General features: G+C 48.6%; 1 protein-coding gene across 3 annotated transcripts in view; it reads right to left on the bottom strand.

The window, feature by feature from the left end:
* NPAS2 (neuronal PAS domain protein 2) overlaps nt 1-27,823 on the bottom strand; it is a 153,861-nt gene that overhangs the window by 21,548 nt on the left and 104,490 nt on the right. For all 3 annotated transcript variants that reach the window (XM_044918753.1, XM_044918755.1, XM_044918754.1), the window contains exons 6-12: nt 20,118-20,238; nt 18,979-19,092; nt 8,291-8,409; nt 7,511-7,593; nt 6,644-6,750; nt 4,452-4,599; nt 2,458-2,542 (exon numbers count right to left, since the gene is read on the bottom strand). In XM_044918753.1, the coding sequence (XP_044774688.1) occupies nt 2,458-2,542; nt 4,452-4,599; nt 6,644-6,750; nt 7,511-7,593; nt 8,291-8,409; nt 18,979-19,092; nt 20,118-20,238 (777 nt within the window). The remainder of the gene's footprint in view (nt 1-2,457; nt 2,543-4,451; nt 4,600-6,643; nt 6,751-7,510; nt 7,594-8,290; nt 8,410-18,978; nt 19,093-20,117; nt 20,239-27,823) is intronic.

The raw sequence follows: 27,823 nt of genomic DNA, 5'->3' as shown, positions 1-27,823 counted from the left end.
AAAGGGCCAATGATCTTCCATCCACTGATTCTTGGATCCTAACTGATCCTGGATCCCAGGATGCCCCCGCTTCAAGTATTGTGTGATGAGAAAGCAACTGTGCCCTTCCAACCCTGAGAAGCCATCTTTCCATCCTGCATGGCTTAGAGTCCTAAGTGTAAGACAAGAGGCATTAGGATAATTTTTAAGCTAAAGAAGAAGCATAATGCCCGCTCTCCTGAGCCATGCTCCTATCCACTCGTAGGAGGATGGTGACATTCCTGCCATCCCTAGGCTGTTTGGATAGGCTCTCAGGTCTTAAATCTCGGGGTGTGAGTCTATGTGGCTATTCTGTCTTTTGAGTCATGGCTCCAGAGAGGGTGGACACTGTGTGTGCCGGAGTAGGGGGCTGAGATGACTGATACAGTCCGATGTGCCTGGATTTGCTGTGCTGAATGTCAACTCAGAGACTCCGCTGCTTAGTCACAGAGTCTCCCCTAGACACACCCCTCGGAGTGGGGGCCCTGGCCCACGGCTATTGTGTGCTCCTAGTCAGCAGAGAAATATGGACAGGCAGTGAGAGTAAGCACTGACTTTTCTAGCTGTCTGACAGAGCTGCACGTCACACCCAAGCATGGGAATCTGCATTTTACAAAAGCATTGGTCAGTGACAGATTTGAAATTAAACAGAGCCCATTACCACTGATAGTTTGAAAAGCACTGTCCCGGAGCTTTTCCTTTAAAAGGGGCAGCCCTCGCCTGGGTGGCTCAGATGGTTGAGCGTCTGCCTTCGGCTCAGGTCATGATCTCAGGGTCCTGGGATCGAGCCCCGCATCAGGCTCCCTGCTTGGCGGGGAGCCTGCTTCTCCCTCTCCCCCTACTGTTCCCCCTGCTTGTGCTCTCTCACTCTTTCTGTCAAATAAATAAATAAAATCTTAAAAAAAATAAAAATAAAAATAAATAAATAAAAGGGGCAGCCCGAGATTGTGTTTGTGTGTTTATACATACGTGCATGTTTATGAGAAGTTCCACTGGGTTCTAGGATGCCCAAAGGGTCAGAAACCTCAAGAACGAATCTCTAACTGGATGATGCACAACATGACGCACGTGTTCATGAGCCGTGATGTATGGGGTGTCTAACACCTGCCTACCAACAGCTTAATTCTGTTCTCGGACATGATACATGATGCGCTATATGACAGAGCTGGGTCATAAACACGTCCAGAAATAAGGACAGGTGTGCCGTATCAGTGCGCTGGTGATGGATCGCCCCACGACACGTTGCCGTATAGCATGACAGCAGGGGAGGCTCGCCCAGGACACTGATGGCTCTCTGCGCTTTCCAGGTGATTCCTGCTTCCCTCCAACTCAACTCTCATGGACCAGAGATGCTTTCATTGTATCATTGCTGCTGCGGCAGCTTCTGGCCAATCTCTGGATTCTAGGTCGCTGGGCAGCCTGGAACTTAAACCACGTGTCACCAATGATAAGATACACTTTCCCCCCTACATTCTGACATATCTGAAATTGGGACGTGTCTTCTGACTGATGAAAAGAAGTCCTTATTTCACATATAGACTGGCGACAACATTTTTCTCTTTCTTATTGGGAGATATATAAGGGTGGATCTTATAACGGATAGCTTCTTGGCTTTGATAAAATACAATGCTCCCTCCCTTCCTTGCTTTCTCTCCTTTTCTCCCAACATGTGTGTCTGCTTGAAGAATGACCTTTGAGGAACAGGGCTCTGGTCTGCTTGCACGTTTCCCTCCAGCTGTCCAGGAGCAGAGATGGGGGAAGCCTGGCTAGAGGGGACCTGAGAACCGTGTGCGGAGGAAGGATGGAGGTAAGGCTTTGTGAAGGGAAACACCCCCGCCAGCAGAGCTCCCTGACATGAAGCTGGCTCCAACATGGCTGTTACCTAAGACCTGCAGACACAGAAGTAGGAAGTGCACCTTGCTATTGACAACATGGAGGCTGTGTGAGGGGCAGTCTCCTCGTGGGAGGCCCAGGTCCTGGAGGCAGGGCATCAGCACTTAGGCTACGGGAAGGAAAGGGCACCCAAATTATTCCACACCTCAACAGGACGACGGAATAAGCCCCTAGCTTTTTATCTGTGGGAGGAGATACAAAGTGGAAGTATTATTGCTGCTCTCATAAGGATGGAAAGTTGCCAGATCGTGCTTTGAGTCCAGAGGCTGTTTTCTTACACAGCTCCGTGAGTTCTCACCCTCAGCGCCCTCGGGTATGTGAGCTAAAGCCTGTGTGTGCCTCTGTACCTCGTCTGAAGGACGAGGATAGTAACGGCGCCTGCCTCGCAGGAATATCATGATGGTAATCAAGTGAACACCCGAGGAACGCGTTGAATAGTACTGGGAACATAGCAAATAAAAATATTACTACTTTTATTATAACAACTCCTGGAAGAACTTACTTAGGCAAACTTAGCCTTTAGCCATCTGGTGGGGATCAGCGTACCTTTAGCGCTGAAGGGTGGACGGCCTCGGGTGGCGGGTCTTCCAAAGCCAGTTCCTGCCTCCTTTCTACCCGGACATCCGCATAACTGATCAGGAAATCAAGAGATCACAGCAGGAGGTGGGACGTTCCAGATGGCAGCAGCAAAGAGCACGTGTGTGATACATCGAGGGACCCCCGTGACACCCACCCCAGAATCGTCACCACGAAGGAGGCTAGTCTTGTCACTTGTTTGAGGAAGGAGCTTCATTCTGTGCCTAACTGCCGCTGGGGTGACTTCTAATGGGACATCCCAAATATTTTCCTTTCCAGGGTGTTTTTATGCCCTTCTCCTTTACGCATCTTCTCCCCATGCCCTGAAACTTCCAAGCATAATTGTCTTTAGAAACCTATTTTCATCTACAGGATAAGCCTTGGCCTTTGAATAATCAGAAGCCTTTCTTAAAACCTACCCAGTCTGGACTGTGTGTATGGAGAACTGACAAATGACTTTTTTTTTTAGTAATTACAACCTTTGGAAGTTTTCTCTCAAACAAATCTAGATCTAGACCCAGAGCACTGATTTGTCTGTGGGCCCACTTTTAAAATAGCATGGGGAAATGAATCCAATGTGGAGATGGCCAAAGGGCCCCCAGCTCTGGCCTCTGACTATGTGTGGAGGAACAAGCTGGGCGAGGGACCCTGGGAAGTCACAGTGGCTCTGGGGCCTCTGGAATGCTTGTTAGCTTATTTACTAACTAGTTCACTCCCTACTTTCTCTGAGAGTTGCTTTCCAAGATTTGGGAGGTAGAGGATGGAGAGGAAGAGCGGGGTCAAGGGCGGAGTCTGAAGACCAAGATGTTGATGATGTCCAGACTTCCCTGGGGCCAAAAGGACCCTGTGGCAAAGGCCCAGCCTGGGTGGTGGTAGCTGGGACTGGCCTGTCCTCAGAAACCACTGGCTGCTGAAGTGCCCGAGGGTGGGCCGAGAAGCTAAGATCAAGTCCCTAAGAGCGGCATGCAATGTGACGGTCAGGGTCACTGGCAAGAAAGACCAGCATTTCTCCCCGCTTATTAAAAGAAGAGAGATTTACTCGTTGACTGTATGTATGCGTGTGTGTGTGCATGTATGTATGCATGGTATCTACCCATTTATCTGTCTACCCACCTGCCTACTTGTTACCTATCAATCATCTATCTCTTATGTATATATATAAAATGCGGTATATATGTATAGTATCCATATGTACGTATATCTACCTATCATCCATCTACCTATCTACAATGTATATATACATATATACCTACTATATATATATATATACATTTAAAACCTTTCTTTGTTCTGCTCAAATGCTCTTCTCTAGACCTGTTTAAAACTGATTGATGTCCTTAAAATTTCTGCAGTCAGGGGAAAAAAACCCCACAAATGACATTTCTCCTCTACCTTTGGGAATCGTGGCCTTACAGAGCCTGCGTCTAAGAAAGGCTGGATTCGTGGCCTCCCTCGGAAGGTCTGCCCACCCACCCTGGGCTGGGGGCTCCCTGAGGCCACCAGGAACCACCAGGAAGCCTCTCCCCTGGCAGTCGGGTTCTATTCCCAACGCTGTCTCAGTTGCCAGCAGGGGCTTTTAATGCATTAAAAATAGAGGGGACTAGGTCTATGAGTGATTTAGAGGCAAAATTTTAATTTTCTTCTCCAAACAGTGACAAGGGAAGGTGGGGAGGTGAATGGAGATGAAGGGAAAATGTGGAAGAAGGTCAATGAAGCAATAACTCACGAAGTCACATCCTGGCACCCTACGGAAGGGCTGAACCGAATCCTCAGCCCGGCGGGGGGTGTGGGGTGTGGGGGGGTGGGAACAGAGTTGTGTGTGTCCCTGGAAAGAAGCTGAGCTCTGGAGACTACTCTGTGAACCGCAGAGGATAGCTCAGGCCCTGTGGAGGAATTCAAGCCCAGGGCTCGCTTGCTCTTCGGAACCTGGGACTACTTGCCCGCCCTCTGAGCCCAGCCCTCACCTGACGACCGAGTGCGTGCACACGATGAACTCGGGCTTGGAGTTCCACTGGTGGTATGTGATGTAGTAGTGCGTCTGCAGCCAAATCCACTGCTGGCCTTTGGTCAGAAACCGGTAGCAACAGGACTTCCCTTTACCAAACTGCATCACTGTAGGCAGAAAACAGAGGCTGCATGTAGCGAACGTTGATACAAAAACAATCTCTCCCCCAGAAGGTACTGTTGAAAACAGAAGCTTTCAGATACACCATGCCAAACAGTGTGCACTTCTCCAGGTGTGCTGTATTTTAAGTGACTATCAAGATCCCGCTAAACGATATTGAATTCTTAAATAAGGGAAGAACAATCTGCACGCTTCCCCAAATGCTCAACGGCTTAAGAGAGCCTCAGATAAGGGCAGATTTCCCAAACTACAAAGAGGCCCGGGTTTGCCTGCTTCAGGAGGAGCTGTCTTTGGGGCTGTGGGAGCCGAGCACAGGAGAGACGATCCAGACGCTGGGAGAACTGGGCCCCAAATAGACCTGATAGCCTGCAACCTCTGCATGGGATTTGGGGGCTGTCAGTCAGCAGTTCATGCTTCGTCTACACGGTCCTAAATGAGAGAGTCGCCTACGGATGCCTTCCAGCTCAGGCCCCACTGCCACAGGGCTGTGTGGAGCCCTCTAGGGTTAAGTCTGTTGGTGAGCTTCTGTGTGTGTGTGTGTGTGGGGGGGGGTCCAGAACAGAATGGGTGCTGTTGTATTAGCCTGCATGGGGCAGAAGGCTGGGACTGTGGGTCTAGGGAAGAAGAACAGTTTGCGTCACTGCCTCAGTGCCTGGGATTTAGCACCTCATTCTGCAAACAGATAACAGGTATCTTGACTGGGAAACTAAAGCGAAGACAGGAGCCACTACCTTGGAGAATGTGATCTCCGAAGAGGTAGGAAGCCCAGCTGAGCAAGGGCGTGGGCTGCACAGAGGGAGAATGTCTTGCCTGAGCCCTGGGCCAAATCCTTCAGATCATGAAGGTAATTCTACCCCCAGGGTGGCCTTGCTCCGTTAGAAGGGTCAGAAGCAGCCAAGGCTCGAGGTAACCCTGCTTCTCAAACTTTCATGGGCCCACGAATCACTTGGCGGGGGGGTCTTGTTAAAATGGACGTTCTGATTCCACAGGCCTAGCGGGAAAGCCCGAGAATCTGCAAGGCTAGTGGACTCGGTGCGATGCCCTTGCCGCTGCGTGAGGAGCACACTTTGAGGAGCAAGGGGTTCAAGTTGTAAAGATTCTAGCGGAGGATCCTGACGGAACTCGAGCCTATTCTTCCTTTGACTAGGAGAGCGGAGAAGAGACCGTTACAAGGGGCACTACAGACAGCACGTCTATCAAAACACAGTGTTGGTGGTCAATTCGCGTGTCAGGATCCAGAAGTCGGGATGACGAAAAATGTTCCTGTTTAAAGCTAGAACTTGGCACGGAAAATATGGCTTTCCAAGGTTAATTCTTGACGACTCTTGCTAAGTGAGAATCCAGATACGCTGGTCATTCTCCCCCACGCCCCCCACATCATGAGTCCTACTTCCGCTACCTTTGCCCCCCCTATTGTCCTCTTCTGTGGCAGAGAGCCTTTCTTGATCCCCTCCCCCAGCTGGGGGAGCCCCCCAGTACCCTGAGCACATCCCCTCCAGTGCGGTGACAGCATCCTGTAATGTCACCTATTTCTGCTTTCCCCTTAGACCTTGCTCCTGCAGAACAGCAAGGAGATTCTGATCATTTTTATGTCCCGGGCCTCGCTCAGTACCTGGCCCGTAGCTTGTGACCAATTCTATGTCTGTTGGCAAAAAGCAGTGATGTTGAATTCAGTATTTTGTCTTTGAAATGTATTGCATAACTTAGAAAAAATGACCATCGTTGTCTTATTTTCTTAAGTCAGATGAAAATAGCTTGTATATCTGAAGGGTACGGGAAGAAGCTGGGAGAGGGGTGGAGGATGCGGGGGAGGTGGGAGGAGGCGGAGAAAGTCCATTCCAGCTGGAAACACAACCCAGGGGCAAACCACAAAAGGTCCTCCACCACACTCCTACATCATTTCAGAGAAAATAAAGTCTTCCTCCTCAAAAAGAAACCAAGCAATAAACAGACTTCCAGGGCCAAAGAGTCGTGCTGTCTGGGCTCCATGGAGGGTGCTGGAGGCCTTCTGGCTGGGTGTGCGGTACTCACAGTGTTGGTGGCACCTGGCCAGGAGCTCCAGATCGTCAATGTGGTAGTAGTCATAGCCCGACGTCCCCAAAACTTCGAAAGGCAGGTATCCTATGATCGGAGGGGCTCTGCCAAGCAATAGGGACAGTCTGTCAGAGAGCAAGCACCCTGCCCCACTCACAATGGCAATACCTCCATCCAGAGGGGGGACGGTTTGCACATTTAATGATCAACACAGAGCCTCATTTCTCAAGAGCCAGGGCAGGAAAATAATTTTGCAATGGTTCAAACCAGAGAGGGTGTGTTTTCCAAAGTGCTCAAACTTTCTGGCATTTAGATACTCGGTTTCGTTGGCATAACCTGGGTTAAATAATAATAAACTTTATTATTACCGAATAATTAAAAACAGCTATAGATTGGGTCAGTCCAACCCCAAAGCATAATAAAAAGTTAAAGGGTGGGGAGGGGAGATTTCTCATCCTTCGACTGCGAAAGCTGTTACAGAAGAAAGAAGATTGAATTAAAGGGACAAAAAGGTGTTGAGAGAAATAAGACGAAGAGTTTCTCTCCCATCTGCTCCTGGCTTCCTGGGAGCTGGAGAGGGTCCTGAGGGGTGGGTGTGGGGGTGAGGGTATCCCAAGGATGTCCCCGGGCTGTGGCAACTGGCTCTCCCGAGATGCTCTGACCCAAACACAGAACATATCCACGGACAACTTGCAGTGGAAGGGAAGCCGCCTCACTCTTGGCTGGGAACGATTTTTCCTGCTGCCAGAAAGCCCTTCTCCCTGAAGGGACTAGGCCCGACTTTTCTCTCCCAAGGAGAGCCTGGCTCATGCAAACAAACACTTGAAAAGGACCCAACCCAAACATGTTTTTCTTTTCACAAACCTGTGATCCAGAAATAAAAATTTCCATTCCAAGCTATGCCTTGAAGTGAATTCCTCTAAGGGTTCGTCAACTATGCACATTTCCTGTATTAGAAGGGGAAAAAAAATGTTGCTCAGGGTGGCAGATGCTCACCCTAGGTTTGTTCAAGAACGCGTGGTAGAAGGATAACAGAAGTTAAAATCATTGAGAGCAAGTCTCCAAGTTGGGTTGGACTGAAACTCATCATCTGTAGCTAATTTCAGTATTAGCTGATACTAAATTTATTTCACAAGCTGGGGAAAAATACCTAAGAGCCAAAATGTCATACCACTCCCTTCCCATTATCTGGAAGTGTGGTAAACATGTGGAAAATGGCTTTTCATCTGAATTTGAATGACTAACTTAACTCAACATTCATGCCATGGGTGTTAAAACAATCACAGATGAGAGAATACAGACAAACCCTTGGTTTTGACACTGGGTCCTCACCTCGGCCTGCCCTGAGTGGTATTAACGTCCCCAGCGAAAGGTCGGAGGGTTGACAGAGTTGCAAATGGGTCTCACTGCAGGCTGAGCAGCAGCTGAGGCTGCCTTCCAGCCAAACAGCTCGCAGGAAACCAGAGTTAAGGCAAGGGGCAGGTGGGGCTGTCACAGGTATAGAAGCCAGGCATTTCAACTTTTCGAAGTCAGTGACAGCGTCATTGCAATCCTATTCTTTCCCATAAAGACGGCTAATGAACTATAACCAAACGTGACTCAGTTGTACTAGGCCTACATGATAAATTCTCTCCCGGTACTTGCCTTTAAGAATTGGGGTGTTGCCAGGCGCACGGTGGCGATGAAGCAGACTTCCTTCCCGAGCGGCACCCGGCAGGGCCTTGAAAGGGTGCTGTCGAAGCCGTTACAAGAGGGGCTAGGCACTGGGGCAGGAGGGGACAGACAGATGGGTTAGGCCTGTGAAGCACAGCGGCAGACCCCTACCTGGCCTCACCGTCAGCCTGCACCAGTGCTCAGGGCTTCGAAAACATTCACTCACTTTCTTCGTGCCCTGGGACACCTCGCTCAGGTAGGGGCTATGACCCTCCCTGCGCAGGAAGTGGGAGACACGGGCTGCTGAGGTTACTTGCACCCGGCAGAAGGGAGCTGGAATCCGAGTGGCCGGCAGACTCCCCCGCCTCTCATCTCCAGGAGTCCTCTGGCCGCCTAGACTGTTGCGCTGGGAAAAATGTTCTACAAAAGGAGGGAGAGCCTCACTCTGCAGTAAGGGCCTGCACTCTCACTTCAGGGCGGGTTCCACAGTCAGACGTGGTTTCTGATCTGATGGGTCCCCTGGCATTCGCTGACAACCCCCCCTTCCCACCCCTGGTCCTGGCACCGCACACCTGGGATTCGAGGGTTTCCCCCCTGAAAGCCCATGCCGGGAGCCAGGCTGATGCTGGGCTTGGCGGGTGTGACTGAGGACGTGGCCTCAGGCTCCAGGGGGATCCCCAGAGGCACACGGTGTCCACCACAAACTTGCTAGTTTGTGTAGCTATGCACAGGGGACACACCTGTTCACAAGTGTCTTCTTCTTCTCACTGGGAAGGCATGACTTTCCTCAGTCTACGGATGAGGCCGTGGAGGCCCAGAAAGTTCACATGTATTAACCAAGGTCGCTCAGAGTAGTAATAATGGAGCAAGGACTTCCGACTCTGAGCCTGGAGTTCTCCCAGGGCAGAGAGGGGATTGTTCAAGGCTCGCGCCCACCACGGGGCTGAGAACAGGTCCCCGCACGCCCTCTGGGGAGATGCGAGCTGGTACCAGCCGCCATCTTCCCTGGGAGCTACAGACCTGGCTTCACGGTGATTGTGGTGAACTGCTTTACCTTTTGGGCCAGAGAACAATTCTGCTATTTTAGGTGGAGTATGCTGGGAAAAAGAACCCGTTAAATAGGAGAAAAGTCGGTGGACCATGTATATGGGATTCTCGAACCTGGCTACACACCAGATTCCCTGGGACCTCTTCCGTGGCCTCCCAGCTGTCCAGACCCTGTTCCCAGCTCTGCTAATTCAGGAACTCTGGGTGGGAAGCCCAGGCACTCTCACTTTTAAAAGCAGCCCCCCCCCCCCCCCCGCCCCGCAACATTTAGTACCATGCAGCCAGGATTGAGGATCATTACGCTAGATAATCTACCCTACCTCTTTCTTTTTCAAATGTAGTTGATTATATCCTGAACCAGATCCTGAATTCTAAGTACATTTCTGAACTGGTAGATTTAAACATAGTTGTGTTTTCCAATTTGAGAACATATAAAGCAACAGAAAATGAAATGCATTCTAAAATGAATCTGCAAGACTTTCTTTGGATTTTAGCTTTCCAATAATTTTTGTTTTATATGTTCGTAGGTTTCTAAGTGATTCTATAATGTGGTCTTCTAGCCACTAACATGAATAAATTCATTTTACCAAACATATTCTCTGAATGCATTCACATACATATTAATATAAATGTTTCCGAACATGAATATGAAGGGGGCAAAGTAGGAAATGGTGGTCCCTAGAGAGTTTACATCTGTCATTAGTTGGCTTAGACCACTGCAGATTAATGTGTAGGGTGAGCCAAGGCACTCAAGCAGGGAAGAGAAAGCAATCTCACAGGGGAAGGGTCTGCAGATGTGAACATCTGCATAATAAAAAAAGACATTAACACATTTCCCAGATGTGAAATATCCTCTCTGCTTGAAGCTAAGAGACATCACCTGCCAGATAAAGACCTAGTAAAATTCTCCCTACTCTTTCAGAAAATCTAGGCTTTCTAAGCAAATTTCTGAGGACTTCCAGGGAATTTTAAGAGACGGTCTCTCTCATTTGTCTCTAAACCATGTGCCTTGCTGGAACGATCCACGGGCTCTGTCAGTAAGTGCCTTCATCAGTGATTTACAGTGAGGAAGGCAGGGGAACGGAAAGAGCGTGGGGTAGGGAAACCCCAGCCCCTAACAATTTCTTCAAGGGGCAGAGACCATGGAAATTAAGTGAATGTTCTGCAGAGCTTACTGCTGGCCTGGCTGCCTCTCAGTGCAATTTTATCAGTCCTTTTAGAACTGCTAAGGTTTTAAAGATGAAAATGCTCTCCGCAGGGGAAATTTCATTATTGCTTACAGCCTGTGCTCGAGAAGCTAGATACTTTACAGAGGGCTCCAGAACCAAGCAAACTCCTCTTCTAAATGAGCTTTCTCCCCCAAAACCTGAAGCAGCTGAGGGCTTGATCAAAGGTGACGGTAAATCAAGGGTGAACGTTTTAACAGAGGCCAAGGGGGAAACCTTGGGGGGAAGTCAAGGGGAAGAAGATACTTGAAACATTTTGCCAGCTGTGTTTCAAATGACTTTTATTCACAGCAGGAGCCTCCTAGAAGATTCCAGAGTCAACACAGGAGCAAACCGCTCCCTGGGACTTCATGGTAATATTTAGCACTTAGAATAACTTCTCTGGCACTTCGTATCCCAAAGTAGTTAAAAAACGTTAATTAAGGATTTAATTAGTTGTTTCAATTTAAGTAATAGAAAAAACATATCTAATTACAGCAGGCTTCCCGAGCCTCCTGGAAGGATTATCCCGTCGATGCCGGCGCAGTCCTATTCATCAGCCTTCTCCTTGCTTCCGCCACTCCAAGACACACACACACACACACACACACACACACAGAGCACTCACACCACAGATAAAAGCGCTGATTACTTGCTACATTTTTTGCCCCGAGGGTCATCTTACTTGAAATTGATCTTCTCTTGCCCAGAGCTAAAGAGATGGGTTTCCCCTATGGCAGGAACTGGGTCTAGTTCTCTGTCTCCCGCCCTGAGCAGGCGTCTTGCACACAGCAGGTGCTCCACATGTGTTTGTTGAATGTGTCTCCGACGAGATGACCTTCCATCGCACATCCAGACCACAGCTTAAGACCCGGCTAGGGGAAGACACCTTCTGATCCCAGCCAGCAACTGACGCACAGGCCTTGAGACCCCGCGGTGGCTCCGCCTTGTGTGGCCCAGCCTGGTGCTGCTGGAGGCTGGCTCACTTTGGGAGGGTGCCCGTGGAGCACGGTCCTGGGTCCCACTGGCCCTCGGGCTAGCTCACCCACTACTAGTGCATTTACACTGGTCAGAAGGTCCCAGGCAAGGTCTGCTGCAAATCAGCAACAGCAGTCCCTGCTCTGAGGGGGCCTCACGCTTGGAAAGATGCAAGAGGGTGTTCTGCTTTTGGTCTTCCTACTACTAAAGGGGTCCATGGGGGGATTAAGCCCCTCTTTGCTCCTGAACTTTCATCACAGCCTCTAATTTTAGAGACCCTGGAAGAATTTTGCTCTGGGCGGGCACGCCCTAGGGATTCTGGCCACAAGAGAGCCCCGAGGTTCTCGAGAGAATAAGGGTGATTAAAGTCCTTCTCGCTTGGCACCTGGGGTTGGCTTCCAAGTCTGTCTGATGACAATGGTGACCTCCCAAGTCAGTCATAAGAACATAAGGATGACCGAGCAGGCAGGGCGGTCTCGGGTGGCATGAGACGTGTGTGCAAAGGGGTAGAAAAGAACGGGGAAGAAGCGGGGTGGGCATAGTGAACATAGTTCACAGCAAAGGAGCAGAAACAAATGGAAAAAGGGGTACCGACTGTTCCTTAGGACTGGTCCAGTCATCAGGCCTAAACTATTAAGTATTCTGATCAGAGATGGCCTGCTCATGATAAATTAGTTGCAACAACTGTAGGAAAACACACTAATCGTCCTCACGGAGAGTGACAAATCGCTTTCTCAGCACTTCTCGGAACCAACGAAAATTCAAAGCCGAAAGGTGTCCAGGAAGACGTGAAACAATCGGGAGGCTCACTAAAGGAAGAAAAAAGTTCTTAAATCTCATTTATGATAAATGTCCAAAACGTCTGGGTTAGAGTGTTGGACTGTTAAGGAAAAAATAATTTCTTGCACATTCACGAGAAATCCTCTCCCGCTCATTAAGCACTATTTTCAGGCTCTTCTCTCTTCTCTGCACAGCATGGCATGTTTCACCTGATGGGTTCTCGGGACAACCGCAGCAAAATAATGCTGCCCGGTTTTTGGCCCCGGGGGGCACTGCCTAACTTGCCGAGGCAATCAGTGCGTGGTTCGTGCTTTCTTTCTGCCAGTGCTGTTTGGCATCGGAAAGAAAGAACGAGCTTGGAGAGAAGCTGGGAGCCATACGAGAAAGCTAGGGGTTTGCAATTTGCTGGATGGAAAAAATGACTCCGATGGGAACATGTATGTCTCACTTAAATATTTCTCCTTTCCCTCGGTGTTCATTAATTAAAATGAGTATTTTTCGGGGCCAGGAGGTTGTCATGGCATTGACAAGATATCCACCAGATGGTTGGTGTGGACGTAGGCTCAGGGAAGTGAACTTCCCACAGGCTGTCGCCCCCTGTCCTCCAAGTGGACGCCTTGTGCACACTTTTATCACAATGACTGCACACGTCTATAGAAGTGCCCCTGCTCCCAGGCTGAAGCAAGCAGGAGGATGTGTCTGATAAATGTCTGACCATTCCTCACTGCTCCATTTCAATATGGGCTCTAGATGCTCAAGCAGGATGATGCCCTGGGGTAACAATTTGTTCTTTATCGCGATCTTAATTCCTCTGCGACCTAATCTGGCAGCAATGTCCACTGCCAGAGAAGAATGTGGCACTTCCTTGCTGGGGTGGAGGGGACACTCTGCTTCTTGCCTCTTGGGGGCCTGTGCCAGATGGAAGAGACATTCCTTCCTGTGCTCAACTCACGTCTCCATTCTCAGTGAGGTCTGGTGGGTGTGGCTTTGTTCCCCTAACTGAGAAATCTCAATTCAGCTCAGGGAAACAAAAAACAAAACCCCCAAAGCCCTAAAATGAGGCAACCTACAGAAATCCCACGGAACATACGGAATCGAGTGTTGTAAGCTGCAAAGCCTCCCTTTCTGCCAGTATTTCAAATCTGGTTGTGTGGTTAGAGGCAAATAGGTAAAATGAGGGCAGGGAAACTTTTATACTCTGGTGTGTGGTTTCTGGAAAGCCCAGAGTGGAATGTTTGCTGAGGGTGACCTATTTGGAGCCACACCAGCAACTTTTGAAATACTGCTTTCTGGATTTCAGTCAGATGCACATTTAAATCCAAGTCTGGGGGAGGAGCAAGGGCTTAAATAGAGGATTGCCTTCTTCCTGGCACGAACTTATCTTTCAGGAACTGGAACCTGTTTATTAGGATCCCTTAAAGCAAAGACTGTTCATTATGCCTTGGAAAATCATCTGGCCAGTTCCTCTCCCATAAAAGTGGGGGGTGGGACCGTGGGACTTGGGTGGGGGTTGGGAGAGGACCCAGGGGCTCCTCTATATAACTGGAGAAGGAAAAAGATGGAACGGTGTATTTGTTCGTGGTATTTTAAAAAATGAAAAAAGTAATTTCATTTCAGCCCCATTCTGGAAATGATGTGAAGAGCAGAGGTAGACCGGGGGCTGCTCACACCAGTGGTCCTCCCTGAATCTCCAGGCCACATGGCCAAGGTCACACAGTAGGCTTTTTTAGGGGAAGAGGAGGAGACACGTACTTCTGTATTCCAGCTCGGATCCCTTCAAGATGCTTTTCACAGACTTGGTGAGAAACTGTCCTAAAGTGAAACAGTTCTAGGAAAGCTGTTTTCTTGTCTCATTTCCCGACATGTACTTCTTCACATTTATTAAAGAATCTAGGTTAAAGATGTGCAATCCTGTCTTCCGTCCTCTCCCCTGCCTCGAACATCTGAAGCAAATGATGAAGTCCTAAGGAGTGACCAAGATGTGCAAATAGTGAAGCAGGAGAAAATTCCATTTTGTTGATGCATTTGGGCAACGGTGGCCGTGTCTACACAGCCCTGGTGAACGGAGAGCGTCAGAGGGACAGGGGCAAGGTGGTGAATCTAGAAATATCCAACCAGAGAGTTTAATCGCCTTAACAAGGGCAAAGGTGCCCTTATGCCTCTCCATACCCCAAATTCCCAACCCTGCCTACTCCTACCGGTGACAGGGCAGACGAATGCTGAGCTATTACGTGGGTTAGCAGGCAAGCAGATGGTGTCTTCATCTGCGTGACTTAAGGGTCACCAAAAGCTCCCTCTGGATCCGTATCCCCCGTCTTCCCTGCCCTGCAGCCAACATGTTTCCCTTTCTGCCCTTTGGTATAAGGCCCAAGGGTTCCTATAGATGTGGTTTTCGAGTTGCAGCCCATGCCTCCATCAGCCTTAAGGCTAACTGGGTGATCAAGTGAACAAGAGGCAGGGAAGAGAGTGGGGCAGGAACAGTCCTGGCGGGGATGCCTGAGTCAGGGGTCCGGTTAAGGACCTCGGGGAACACCCAGGGAGCCCAGGGGGCTAAGGAACTTGGTGGTGGGGGACACAGACTAGGGAGCAAATGGAGGCCAAAGATGACCTCACACTGACCACGCACGGTTGCCTAGACCTTCCAGTGCAGAAAATTCACAAATCACTGGAAGTTACACATGGGCCAGTTTACCCAGCACGTACTGAAGTGGATTTAATCTTCACTTTGGATTCAAGGTCAAAGGTGTATCGGGGGCTCTATCTTTGGGTGGGCTCTGGGGTCCGTCAAGGAGAGCTGTATTATCAGTTCTCAAGGAAAAGCCAGATTTCCCTATGAGTCAGAAGTCGGGTCTGAATCCTGCTGCTGTCCCTGACCACCTGTATGTGCAGGACCAAGATCACTGAGCCTCAGTCTAGCCAATGTACTTGTGTTGAGCCTTATTTATGTACCAGGCATGGACTGCGTAGGCTCACAGATGAGTAAAGGTCACTGTCCTTTCCACTCCATTATTTATAAAAATGAGAGCCTTGCATCTTCCTGACAGGCATCAAAGAAGAATGGACCAGGCCATGCCCCATAAACTAAACAGCCCTACAGAAATGAGAGGACTTTTCCCGATAATGGGCCAGAGTAGGGTTTCCTATGAAGTCCTCTGAAGTGTGAGCAGGGATTCTATTAAAATAAAACCAGTATTCATTGTCTGTTTTCTTCTATACTTTACACATTGTTTTTAAGTGTTTGCCAGGCCTGGGAACTCAGGGAAGTGGCAGGGGGTGGCTTTGTGTACAAACCACATTTTCTAGTGTCTGTATTTGATACTTTGACATTTGGGGCCTTGCCGACCCTGAAGGAATTGCTCCTTTCTGGGTTAGCCAATTCCTAGAAATAGTGAATGACTCACCCTCCCGTGCACCTTTCATAGGCAAACCAACCCATCTAGAGCCCACACCCCAACCCAGGCATCTGACAACTAGAGACAGCCCTTCTACCCAAGAGCCCACTAAAATGATACCAGCTAGCCAAACCGAAGCCTGTTTACACTGCCTTGCTCCTTCTTTTCCAGAGAAGCTACATGAGTGGCTCTTGCCCACATTTTCTCCTGCTCGCCCTGCCCCCTGACCTCCCTTGGTGCTTCCCCATGTGGCCTCTGTGGTGTGCTGGGCCTGTTTGGAGGGATCTGTGAGTATAAACCTCTTCTTTCCTGACAGTCATTTCCATGTCTGTGTGTCTCACCATATTTGACTTAAAACAAATCTTGGGTACCGTGAAAGCAGCTTGGTACATGGGTGCAGGACATCTGGCGTGCACAGGTACAGACATCCTGTACCAAGGGCATGCCACGTGGCAGGGACAGGCCTGTGTGCCGCAGCTACAAAACAAGCTTAGTTTCAACATAGATCTGTGGGAGGCAGCAAAGCAAAGGGGTGAAGGGTAGGACTCCAGGGTTAGAATGGGTACGACTGTAGGTCCCCCACTTTCCATGTGTGTGCCTCAGATTCTTATATGCATCACTTTCCTCCTGTTTAGATGGGATGATGCCAACAGCACTGCTTAAAAGGTTGGTGGGAGGATTCAATGAGATTATCAATGCGAAGACCGAGCCCAGGACCTGGGACTTGGGAAACACTCCTAAGTGAGTTATTTTTATTAACCCATTGTTCAAGGCTTATTGAGAAGTAAACCTACAAAATCAAATTTGAAGTATTCCTTAGAGTATGCTAAACCGTATTTTCTAGGTCAAAAATGACTGAATGCTGGTGATTTTATAGGGCTCCATCTTAGAAATTCATTTGTCTCTGACATTTGTTGTTTATTTTCATCCAAGTGAGAATTATATTTCAGTTTTTCCACAATTACGTTTGGGGACTCTTGTCTCAAGAAAGCCCCCTAACTTTGATTTGTTCAACAGGCTCTGGAAAGACACTCTGGCACTCTTGGTTTTAAATTTTCCACTTTCAGTGCTGTGTGTTTATAGCAGTAACAGTTTCCAAAAGAAAAAAAAAAAAGAAAAAAAAAATCACACATAATTTCCACACATTCTTTCAGGCAAACAAACATTGTCTCAACTTGAAGTGAAAATAAAGCTTTGCTAGCTTAAAAAAAAAAAAAAACACAACAACAAAAGAACAAACAACCCAGGTATTCACAACGAAGCCTGCCTCTTTCCCGGAAACCCTCTAAACTGTGATAAGTGACAGGAATCTTCAAAGTGATACTCAGCAGCAGCTTAAGACAGAGTTGTGGAAATGGAAATTAACAAAGGATGCGACTGCGGCTCACCGGCCAATCACGTGTCGGTTCCTTAATTAAGCGGCGCACTGTTGTCATGGGGACACATGGGAGCAGCGTCCCATAATTCCCACAGTCTTGGCACTCCCCACGGCCAGGGTGCCTTTCCCTTTCTCGCTGGCTGCCACATGGGATACTCTGCTATTCCGGCATCTGGCATGATAGCCATGGCACACATTTTAAGCGAATTCCAAACCCCTGCTTATATTAATTCAAGGATAAAGCTGTCTGGAAGGAGCGCCATCAGCGTGAGGAGTACCCTTAAAATTCCTACGGAATGGCATTCAGTATTACGATAGGGCGGTGTCTCTCTAAGTCCATGACCCCTTTCATCAAAACCCCAAGGTTCTTTTCCAATTGCACAATCCCAGCCCCACCTTCAGATCTCCTGCCCTAGAATCTGCATTTTAACAAGCTGCCTCACCCAGTGAACCCTACACCAGGACTGGCATCACTCTGAGTGCTAGGCGAGGTGCCTCTTAGGTCAGTTTCTTTAACTCGGTAGCCCGATCAGCTACCATTTACCTGTGTGTGTGGTTCATTAAACATTCATCTCACGAGGTTTAGGAACGCCTTTCAGATGAGTTAGGTTAGGCACGGTCAGGCTTTGGCTCTACCCCGTGTAGGCCAGATCTAGGGCCCCACTTGTGAAAGCTGACCTCCCTTCACTTCCAAACACTCAGGAACACTGAGCCCTGTTTGGGTAGGTTCCCAGAGGGCCCCCAGTTGGCCCTGGAGCCCATCATCCAGTCATAAACCCTGAACACGTTGGCAAGACCAACACGCTTAGCAGCATCTAGTTGGAGCCTTTGAGACAAAGCACGTATATTTATGCAAGCAACATATAGCAGAGGATCGTCTAAGGGTGAAGGGAAGATCCCGGGTAGAGCCTCAGCATTAGGACTTGGGGCCATTATGTTGGTCGGTTCTCATGGAAACTCTGGGACTAATTACGTGGGGTAACGGACCCCACCGTGGGTCTGGAGTTAAGTACCAGTGACAGAGCCTGCCCCAGTCCGGGCTGCCATCAACTCCCTATTGCCTCATCTTTTCTTTTTCCCATCTCTGCGGTCTTATGAAATGTTAGATCATTCAAAGCGATTTGTTTTGTGTTGAGGTTTGAGGCCTGGAGCAAACCAAACGCAAACCTTCCTGTGCTAGGCTTGACCGTGGAGCGGGGGTGGGGGGTAGGGGTGGGGCTTGCACTGCTGAATTTCTGGCATAGGGCCTGCATTCCCATTTTCCCCAAGTCAAAAGTGAAACTGAGGGTGTAATTCGAGTTCAGAGGTGCAGCCAGAGTTCGGATCATTAGTTATCTGGGTAATTTCGGAGAGTAAGATTTTACTGCTTTGCTGATTGGCTTGATAATTCATCCAGTGTGGATTGCTGGCTCATCATAAAGTGGCCACTTCCTGTGCCTTAGGGTCAGAGGGAGCAGAAGACCTATGTACCAGACCCATGAAAACATGCTCACGGCAGTAGTGTAAAAAGGAGAATAAAGATGCAGAAACCAAGGTTACGGATCTTTATGTCACCAATGCAGCCCTATTGGGCTGTGTGTAGGCTGAGCCTGTTCTTTATTAACTGTTACGTTTTTTCTCACAGTACAAAACTCTTCCATCAGCCTGAAACTAAGTAAATGGATAAAGTGCATTTCCGTGGGACTTTGTGCCCCGGCATAAACAAGTGTGGGAGTGCATTCTTCTCGAATGGGAGATAACATTTACGAGCACAAAACGCATCTTGGGAACATGAAAATCCAAACGCAAATATGAAAAGCACATGTTCTCACTCCTCCTCCCTCGGTGAGTCTTATACCCCCGTGTGCACGTTTGCATGACAAAAGACACTGTCGCAATTATATGACAATTGAAGCTTACCATTGTTGTAAGAGCGAAAATTTCCTACAAATTTTATGTATTCATAAGTTGGAAATTCCTTTGGGTTCCAGCTGCCTCTGAGGAGATGGCAATAAAATTCTAAATCGCTGTCAGCTGGGTGGTCAAAGGAAAAAGAGAAAAGGAACGTGAATATGACATAGATTCTAGACCAAACAAGTTGTGTCTTTGCGTAACTCCCGGGCTTCAGTCTACACACGGCCAGGACATTTCTCTCACTACGACTGACTCTTGGACATGGTTTTATAACCTTTGAAGAACAGGGGTTTCCCCTCATAGCTTATATAGATGTTTTGCATCCCATACTTGGGCCCAATTAGTCTTAATTTGCTCACAGATGTCTGTGGTTGGTTATGTCGGCATTGATTAGTTCCGGCTGTTTTCATATGGTGTATTAAAACAAAGCTGCTCATATAGAGCTGCTCTCTTTAATCTAATCTTTTCACGTTGCTTTGAAGTAAAATCAGATGTACAACAGGACACATTATTCACGGAAAATGAACCAAGGCCTGAATGAGTAAGTACGAGGCACTTGCACGATCTCCCTCAATGTCTGTGCTTCGTTAACGGACACACAGTTCAGGAGGCACTGAGGCTGGCCTTCCATCCAGGTTGCCAATTTTGAGAAAAACTTTAAAATTCCATAAAAACCGCAAATGTATATAATAAATAACCAGATGACAGCCTCAGGAGAAGAGAATTTGGAGTTTTGACCTAATTATTCATTCTGCAGTTGGTGACTTGGTTATCATACAAATCTAGCATTACGGTGTCCTCTAAAATAAGCAGATTGTGCGCTGATTTTTGCATTGTTTGGTACCAAAAGACTCTCGTGTTAAAAAAAAAAAAAAAAAGAGCTTCTTGTATTACATGCAAAACAAATTCTTATTCGTAAGCGCCACGCTTTCAAATTTTCCACAGAGAAGTTAAATGTCATACATATTCCAAACTCCAGTTTTAGCTTTAAATTTAAAATATACCTCTAAGGATCTTGGAAATATTCTGAGTCACAAGGAAAATTGTTCTTAAAATTAGTCCTCCCTTCTTAATTCATTCTAACCTCCTTTCAAAAGTAAAATTCTTATCTTTATATCTTGTAAAACCAGTAAAGTTAAACTTACATTTTAAGTATTCTGGGGAGGGGGAATCTGTCACAAGCATATGGGAAGAAAGCATTTTATACACTTCTGAATGTTCTTGTTCTGGAAGGAAATTTAACAAATTCTGATCCATGACATCTGACTGAAAAAGAAAATAAAGAACAAAGGTACACACTCAACGAAGATGAAAAACAAAAGCAAAAGCCAAAACTGAACATTGAAGACCATTCAGAACTGGTTTCTGAAATGAAAAGTTCAAGATCCGATTTTCTGTGAAGACGCTTGAATCCATCACTCTGTCATCCTGAATTATAACCTAGAAGGGTTTACCTGCTCCAATGCAAAAGTATTGCCCATGGGCCCAAGAAAGAAGTAAGAGTTAAGTCGGACAAGCATGCAGAGAGTCCTACTCTTCCTGGAGGACCTCACCTGCCGACACTCCTGTGTTCTGGCCAGGGTGGCAGGGGCATTGAGGGACCCCCGGGCAGGCCCACTCACTCATGGGAAGGGCCCCGAAGAACTCATAGGGTTCCTTTTCTGACCATTAGGCCTGCAAACGAACACCTCAAAGTGTCCTCAATCAAAGGAACTGTGCTATTTTTTCTGAGTGATTGGGCACTGAGATACAAACATACAGCAGAGAATCTAGATACAGCACTGTCCAAGAGAACCGTCTAAGGTGATGGAAATGGTCTATCATGTGTGCTGTCCCTTGTGAAAGCAACCAGCCACGTGGCTATGAGCACTGAAACGTGGCTGGTATGACTGAAGACTGGTTTTTTAAAATTACATTTATTTTTAATTTTTATTTTTTTAGAGAGAGTGTGCACATGTGAGGTGGGGGGAGGGGCAGAGGGAGCGAGAGAATCCCAAGCAGGCTCCACATCTAGCGTGGGGCCCAATGCAGGACTCAATCTCATAACCCTGAGATCATGACCTGGGCTGAAACCAAGAGTTGGACACTCCACCCACTGAGCCACCCAGTGCCCCTGAAGACTGAATTTTTAATTGTATTCAATTTTAATTGTTTTAATTGGTATTTAAAAAGCCACATGTGAGGGCGCCTGGGTGGCTCAGTCGGTTAAGCGACTGCCTTCGGCTCAGGTCATGATCCTGGAGTCCCTGGATCGAGTCCCGCATCGGGCTCCCTGCTCAGCGGGGAGTCTGCTTCTCCCTCTGACCCTCCCGACCCTCCCCCCCTCATGTGCTCTCTCTCTCAGTCTCTCTCTCTCAAATAAATAAAAAAAATCTTTTTGAAAAAAAAAAAAAAAAAAACAAAAGCCACATGTGGCTAGTGGCTCCCATATTCGCTGGTGCAGGTGGAAGCTGACAGAGGAGAGAGAGAGAGAAGATAGGCACGTCTCTTGCTGCCTCAGTCTCCCTTGATAAACTCATCCTTTCCTGTATTTTTAAACACGATCTTATAAACTCTTAAATTTGTATATCTAGGTAACTCTCTATTGTGTGTCCCCTGGGGATCAGAGGTTGACGTGCACCCCCAATGGCATTCTTTTGCACCCATACCTCCTCCTCCTCTGTGCTCAGTGTCCCCATGGTATTGCCAACTGATCACTTGCCCATACCAGACACCCTGGTGGCATCCTCAGCTTCTCCCCCTCCCGCCCTCATCTTCACATCCAAACAACGTCCAAGTGCTGAGACACACTCCTCCCTCAAATTCTCTCAGATCCTCTCACCTCCCTTTATTCCCATGGCTTTGACCCCCAGTCTAGAACACCAGCACTTCTTATCTGGGGCATGAACTGACCAAACTGGTCTTCCCACATTGACTTTTGTCCCTGTCCCACGTATTCTCCACCAGCAGCCAGAAGGAGGCCTGTATCAGATCAGGTCACCACCTTGCTTAAAATGATCTATTGGCAGGGGTGCCTGGCTGGCTCAGTCCATAGTGCTTGTGACTCTTGATCTCAGTGTCGTGAGTTCAAGCCCCATGTTGGGTATAGCCCTGACTTCAAAACAAAACAAAACAAAAACTGTCTGTTGGTGGCCAAATGCTCCCAGAATGAAGCCTGAAGCTCCCAATTCACTTCTGAGGCTCGTACTACTCCCCACCCTCCAAATTTCCTTTTCTCCAGTTGGCCAGCTTGCTCTTCCTTCTGGGCCTTCCCCAGGTTGCACCCCGAGGTGAGGACATCGTGCACCTCTCCGTGTGTTTGGCTAACTCCTGTACCTCCTTCAGGTCCCTGCTTTGAAGGCACTGGCCCTGAGGAAGCACCCATGGATGTCACCCTCACTGTTGGGGCTCTGGCCTCTGAAGCCCCCTGCTCTACTTGTTCTGCGGTCCTGTAAGTGCTGGGGAGGGGCAGGTCCCCCAGACGGGAAGGTGGAGAGAGGCCCAGAGGTCGGGACTGAAAGCTGGCTCTGCACCCCCATCAACCAAAAGATGAGGAAGCTGTGAGGGTGGCGTGAGCTGCTGGTCAATCACTCAATGAATGCTCAGTGTGCTCAGGTGTTTCATAACCATTCAGGAAAGTTCTCAAAGTTCTCTTGTTCGTTCATGTGCTGATGTGTGTCCTCTGCCTGCTTCATCCAATGGGAGCCCCAGGAGAGCAGGGACTCCATCTGCCTTCTTCACCCCTGGGTGCTTGACATTGAATGGTGCTTGGCCTTCGAGAAAAATGCACTGACTAGCTGAAAGAAGTGGCGGGGGGTGGTGCGCAAGCAAGACAACAGGAGTCAAAACAAGGCACCCCGAGAACACTGAGCGTGGTGTACAGAGTTTAGTCATATGGACAGAGAGGTTCCCAGGGAATGATTCCCACAGGGAGGCATCCCTGAGCAGGAGCTGAAGGACAAGATGGTGTCTGCCGGGCAGCCAGGGTGCTCCAGGCAGGAGGTACGGTGTGCACAAAAGCATCACAGGAGGGAGGAGAGCGGTGGAGGCAGGTGGTGCAAAGGGAAGTGAGGCCAGAGCCAAGAAGGCCACAGAGGAGTGAGTGCCTTGTTCTGTGCGCCTGGGGTGGGGGAGACGGGACCCGCTGAGGGGCCGAGAGGAAGGGACGGCCGGACTGTACTTGTGCTTTCTGGCCTGAAGAGGGAGGGAACACAGTACACCACCAGGCTAGAGAAGGTCAGTCTGAACAGGCTCAGGGAAAGGGGGACGTGATGTGCAGGATGGAGAGTCCAAACAGGTCACGCAACAGAATCCACCCAATGCTGACTGAGGGCCACTGTGTGCCAGCCACCGCCTTGGGCACTGGGAAGAAACACAGGAAGCGGGGGAGGCCCTCCCCTCTTGCAGCCAGCAGTCCAGGGGCTGTGAGGAAGGGGGACACCACTTGGTGGCCGATGAAGGACAGGAGGTGGAAAAGGAGGGACTCCCAGCTCGATGGCGCCTGGGCTTGATCTCCGTGGGCAAAGACTCTGCGAACCCCTGACTAGCCTGTGCTATCATTTTCTCCTTCGGGCTCTCTCCAAGTTCCTTCTGATGTTCTTGATTTTATTTTAAGCTCATTCCCTTTAATTTTTTAGATGATGACTAATGCTCACAGATGACAGTAGTCTTTCTTCTTAAAGACACTGCAGATACAAGAATATGATGACTAAGTCACTCCATGGCCTTTTCTTGGAGAGCCCATTGGAAGCCCCCTTCCCCTGCTGTGAGTATGACAGAGAGCAGGGTTCCGGGGCTGCCTGACTTAGCTGCTTCTGTGGAACACAGGGCTGTGGGGGCACCTTGGGCTACAGGTTCCTCACAGAATAAAGATGAACCCCGGATGGAGGTTGGTGGGGTGGTGGTGGTAAGGATTGAGTTGACACCCACAAAGGGCTCAGAGCCATCTCTTGCTATGTACTCACTATTATATTACTATTATGCCATTTCCCTGTGCCGACAGGCAACACAAACAATGATGGTTTGAAAATTTAAACTCTGGTGCTTACAGGAGAATAAATTCTGTCTGCACTTGAACTATCCCTTGAATGAGCTGAGCTCTATTTATTAAAATGACAGCAATTACAGAGACAAGGGAGGGCACGTGCCATCCGCATCCATCTTCCCAGCTGAATCACAGTGTTGGGAACATCATTTACCTGTTGGAGACAGAAGGTTCTCTACCCCAGCTTACTGATAGGTCCTTCGCTGCTTCCTCAAGAACCTTTACCAAAACCACTTTCACTACGAACACCTGTCCTAATTCCAAATCGCACATCTCCCGTGTTTCTTCTTGCGCCCCTCGGGAGCCTGGGGATGATCGGGAAGTGCTTCAGGACACAGCAAGGCATTGTCCTCTCTCCCTAGGAACCAGCAGCACCAGTTCGGTGGCACCCAGCCGAGTTAAGGGAGCCCACCCACGGAGCGCACAGAAGCCGGCTGGCTGAGTCGGAAGGGAGCTGGGTGGACCCTCTGTCCTGCAAGGTCCCAAACGGGCCCTGGCAGTTCTGGCTGGAGATGTGTTGGCCACGGTGAGAAGTCTTGGAGAAGGGGCAATCGTGAGATGTCGTGGAGGAGCCTCATGCTGAGAAGAGGCAGGAATGGGCTCCCCGAAGCAGTCAGGGGCTCAGTCTCCCTAAAGGGCCAGGGGGTTGGAGGCACATCCAATAGGCTTTGATGCAGTCTAGACCCAGAATCTAACTGATGGCCCAACGGTAATGCTTCCAGAAGCCAGTACTGGGAGTGACTTTGACCTTAGAGTCGTGAAGAATTAATTAGAATATAAAAGGTATAAACTATAAAGAATCTCTGTTCATGAAAAGAACCTAGAGAGGGAGAGATGAGCCATAAGATGAGAGAATAGATTTGTAACACATAAGCCATGGTGTAAGTCCTAAAATTAAGGTTCAGTGTTAAATGCTGCCTTGTCACCTAGCAAAACTGGGAGGCCCTCAACGGGCCCAACTGAAAGTTCTCCTTCACACTCTGCCCCCGTGGAAAGGTCCCCTAGCTAAACAATGCTCCTTATCGAGGGGGACGGGCACAGTTCCTGCTCATTGCTGGGTAGTGGGTTTAACTCCCTGCCAGCCTGTGGAATTATTCTAATAAACCAGTCTCACCCCTGTGGGGACCGGGGGTGCCCCACCCTCCTGTTACTATGAAGCCTGCTTCTCACAGCCCCTGCTGGTGCAGCCCCGTGTGGCCCCATGTCCTCATCTGCCGGGCTGTGAACGCATGAGACCGATAAACGGCTGTCAAGCTCATCTGTCTAGTGTTGGGTGTTGGGCCTTCAGCCGGACCTGTATCCTTAAGGCAGAGTGAGCAGGAGGCGATTCAGACAGTATCCGACAGAGGACTAGTGTCGAGAACCATGGAAAGAATGCCTCCAAATTACAAGAAACAAACCAGACAGTCCAGTAGGAGAATGGCAAAATACCCGAACAAGCACTGTGTTCACAAAAGAGGAAATCCAAATGGCAAACACGCATATGCAAAGACGCTCAATCGCATTAGTAATCGGGAGAAAGGCAAGTTAAAACTCCACGAGTTATGTTCACGTGCGAGACTGACAAATGCTAAGAAGCCTGACAATCCACGTTCTGTGACGTGGGGCGCCTAGGACTCTCGACTCTGCTGGTGGAGGGTAGACTGGTGCAACCATTGTTAACGACCTGGTGTCATCTGGTACACCCGTGAAGGTGCCCCCACTCTCCAATCCGGCCATCCTACACGTAAGTTCTCTACGGCATGCTTGCAAATGTTCATCAGGAAACATATGCAGCATGTTCACCAAAGCACCTTCTAAGAGTTCCAACCAGGAATGGATGCAGAAATGTTAGCACATTCCTCCAATGGAATACTAGGCAGCAATGACATAAACCCGTGACCACCACTACTAACGGTGTGAGGTGGATGGATCTCACAAACAACGTGGAGCAAGAGGAGTCCATTTCCGATTTTCCTAAAGTTAGCCAGAAGGGAATACTAAATCATATTGTTGAGTGACAAATCAAAAGTTGGTAGAACTACAAAGAAAACCAAGGAAGCAATGATCTTAAAAGCCAGGAAAATGGTCATCTCTGATTGGGAGGTGGGGGGGTGTGATGGGAAAAAAATACACAGGAGCTTCTATGGTTCCCAGACATAATTCTGTTTCTTCACCTCGGTGACAGCTACCTGTATGTTTGCGCTCACTTTATCATGAATTTAAACACTGAATGTATGTTTTATACATACTTCTGTATGCATGCTTTATAAAAATCAAAAGGCACATTAAAGTAGAAAAAATCAGGGCACTTGGGTGGCTCATTCGGTTAAGCCGCTGCTCAGGTCATGATCTCAGGGTCCTGGGATCAAGCCCGGCATCGGGCTCCCTGCTTAGCAGGGAGTCTGCTCCTCTCTCTGCCTGCCGATCCCCCTGCTTGTGCTCTGTCTCTCTCTCAAATAAATAAATAAAATCTTAAATAAAATAAAATAAAATAAACCAAACCTAATTGGTGACCTGGACTCTTTCAACCTGTGACCAGCTCTGCGCTGCATGCAGCCACACCTACCATAGCCCTCCTAGACAGAGCGACCCCCAGCTCGGCCCCCACCCAGAGCCATCTCTGACCAGATGCCTGGGATCAGGCGGGTCCTTCCAGCAGGTGAGGGGCAGGCCGGGGAAGGAAGGGCAGAGCAATGTCTCCTGGGAGGTGTTTCATGGACTTGCTGCTGTGTTGTGTGGTAACGTAAGCCAGGGGCTCTGTCTTTCCTTTTCTGCGAACTCCCCTCCCTGCTGTGACCCTTGCCATGGGAACTTGGCCCTTTATTCTACTTTCATCTTGCACTGCTTGCTGGAGCTTTCATTGGGAGAACCAGCATTCCACGGAAGTAGTTTTTGGTCTATAGATTTCTCCACATTTATAAGCACTTTTGCCTTAGATGATTTTCCTTTGGGGAGGTGGTGTTGTCCGTGCCCATATTTCTCCCTTTGGAGGCACCTCCCACTCCTGCCGAGCTGTTTGCATGGCTCCTGAGGTAGCAGCCCCATTTATGAACTCAGCCCCTCACTCAATGAATACTTAGGCACGTCGGGTCTGTGCTCAAGCCTGGAGACAGGACCTCTGCCGTATGGACCGGTAGCATGGTCCAGCCCACTAAGCAAACATCGCAATCATTAACAAATCAAAACAGCAACGGGTGCAGGGGGTGGGCCGAAACACAAAGGTTAGACAAACAATGGGGTAATGCAAAGGCATTTGCCTAGCAAGGTAAAAACTGCTTTTTTGGGCTATACCGCACAGGGAAGTTAGATTCTTTAGAAACTCAAACAAAAGTCCAAAAAGGAAATACAGTTTATGCCTACTTTGGGTCTCTCGTTTGGTTCTGCCTCAGCCATATTCTCCCCCAATTCTGCTGGAGGCATGTGACAGTCCCTTAGATCTTTCCTGGAAGGTTTTCATCGCAGAATCTCCCTTTAGCCCTTGGCCCTCCATCAGCATGCTCATCCGCCATGCCCACCTTGCTTCTTTGACTGCCTGGGTTGATTCTAGACACCAAAATGTGCTGATGTCAGCACCACAGGAAAGTTTTGACTTTGTCTTAAAACCATTTCCCGCTTTGAGCTATTTTCTTTTTTCTATCAAATTGGGAAAGAAAGCTCTAGAATATTGCGTCAGAATATTGCTGTACAAAAATCTATCATGTGAGCTTTTGCCATGTCTGAGTTTCTAGTAATAGGAAGGAAACAGAGAGACAAGTAAGCCTGACAGTCTCAAAAGAAGAAAGGAATTCTTGCTGCTTATCCCCAACCTTCCCAATCACCGATGGGCCTCCAATCCCAGGCCCCACA

This window comes from Neomonachus schauinslandi, chromosome 10, assembly GCF_002201575.2.
Source record: "Neomonachus schauinslandi chromosome 10, ASM220157v2, whole genome shotgun sequence".
Lineage (NCBI taxonomy): Eukaryota > Metazoa > Chordata > Mammalia > Carnivora > Phocidae > Neomonachus > Neomonachus schauinslandi.
Note: the sequence above shows the minus strand (reverse complement) of the source record. Positions and strands in the feature narration are given on the sequence as shown.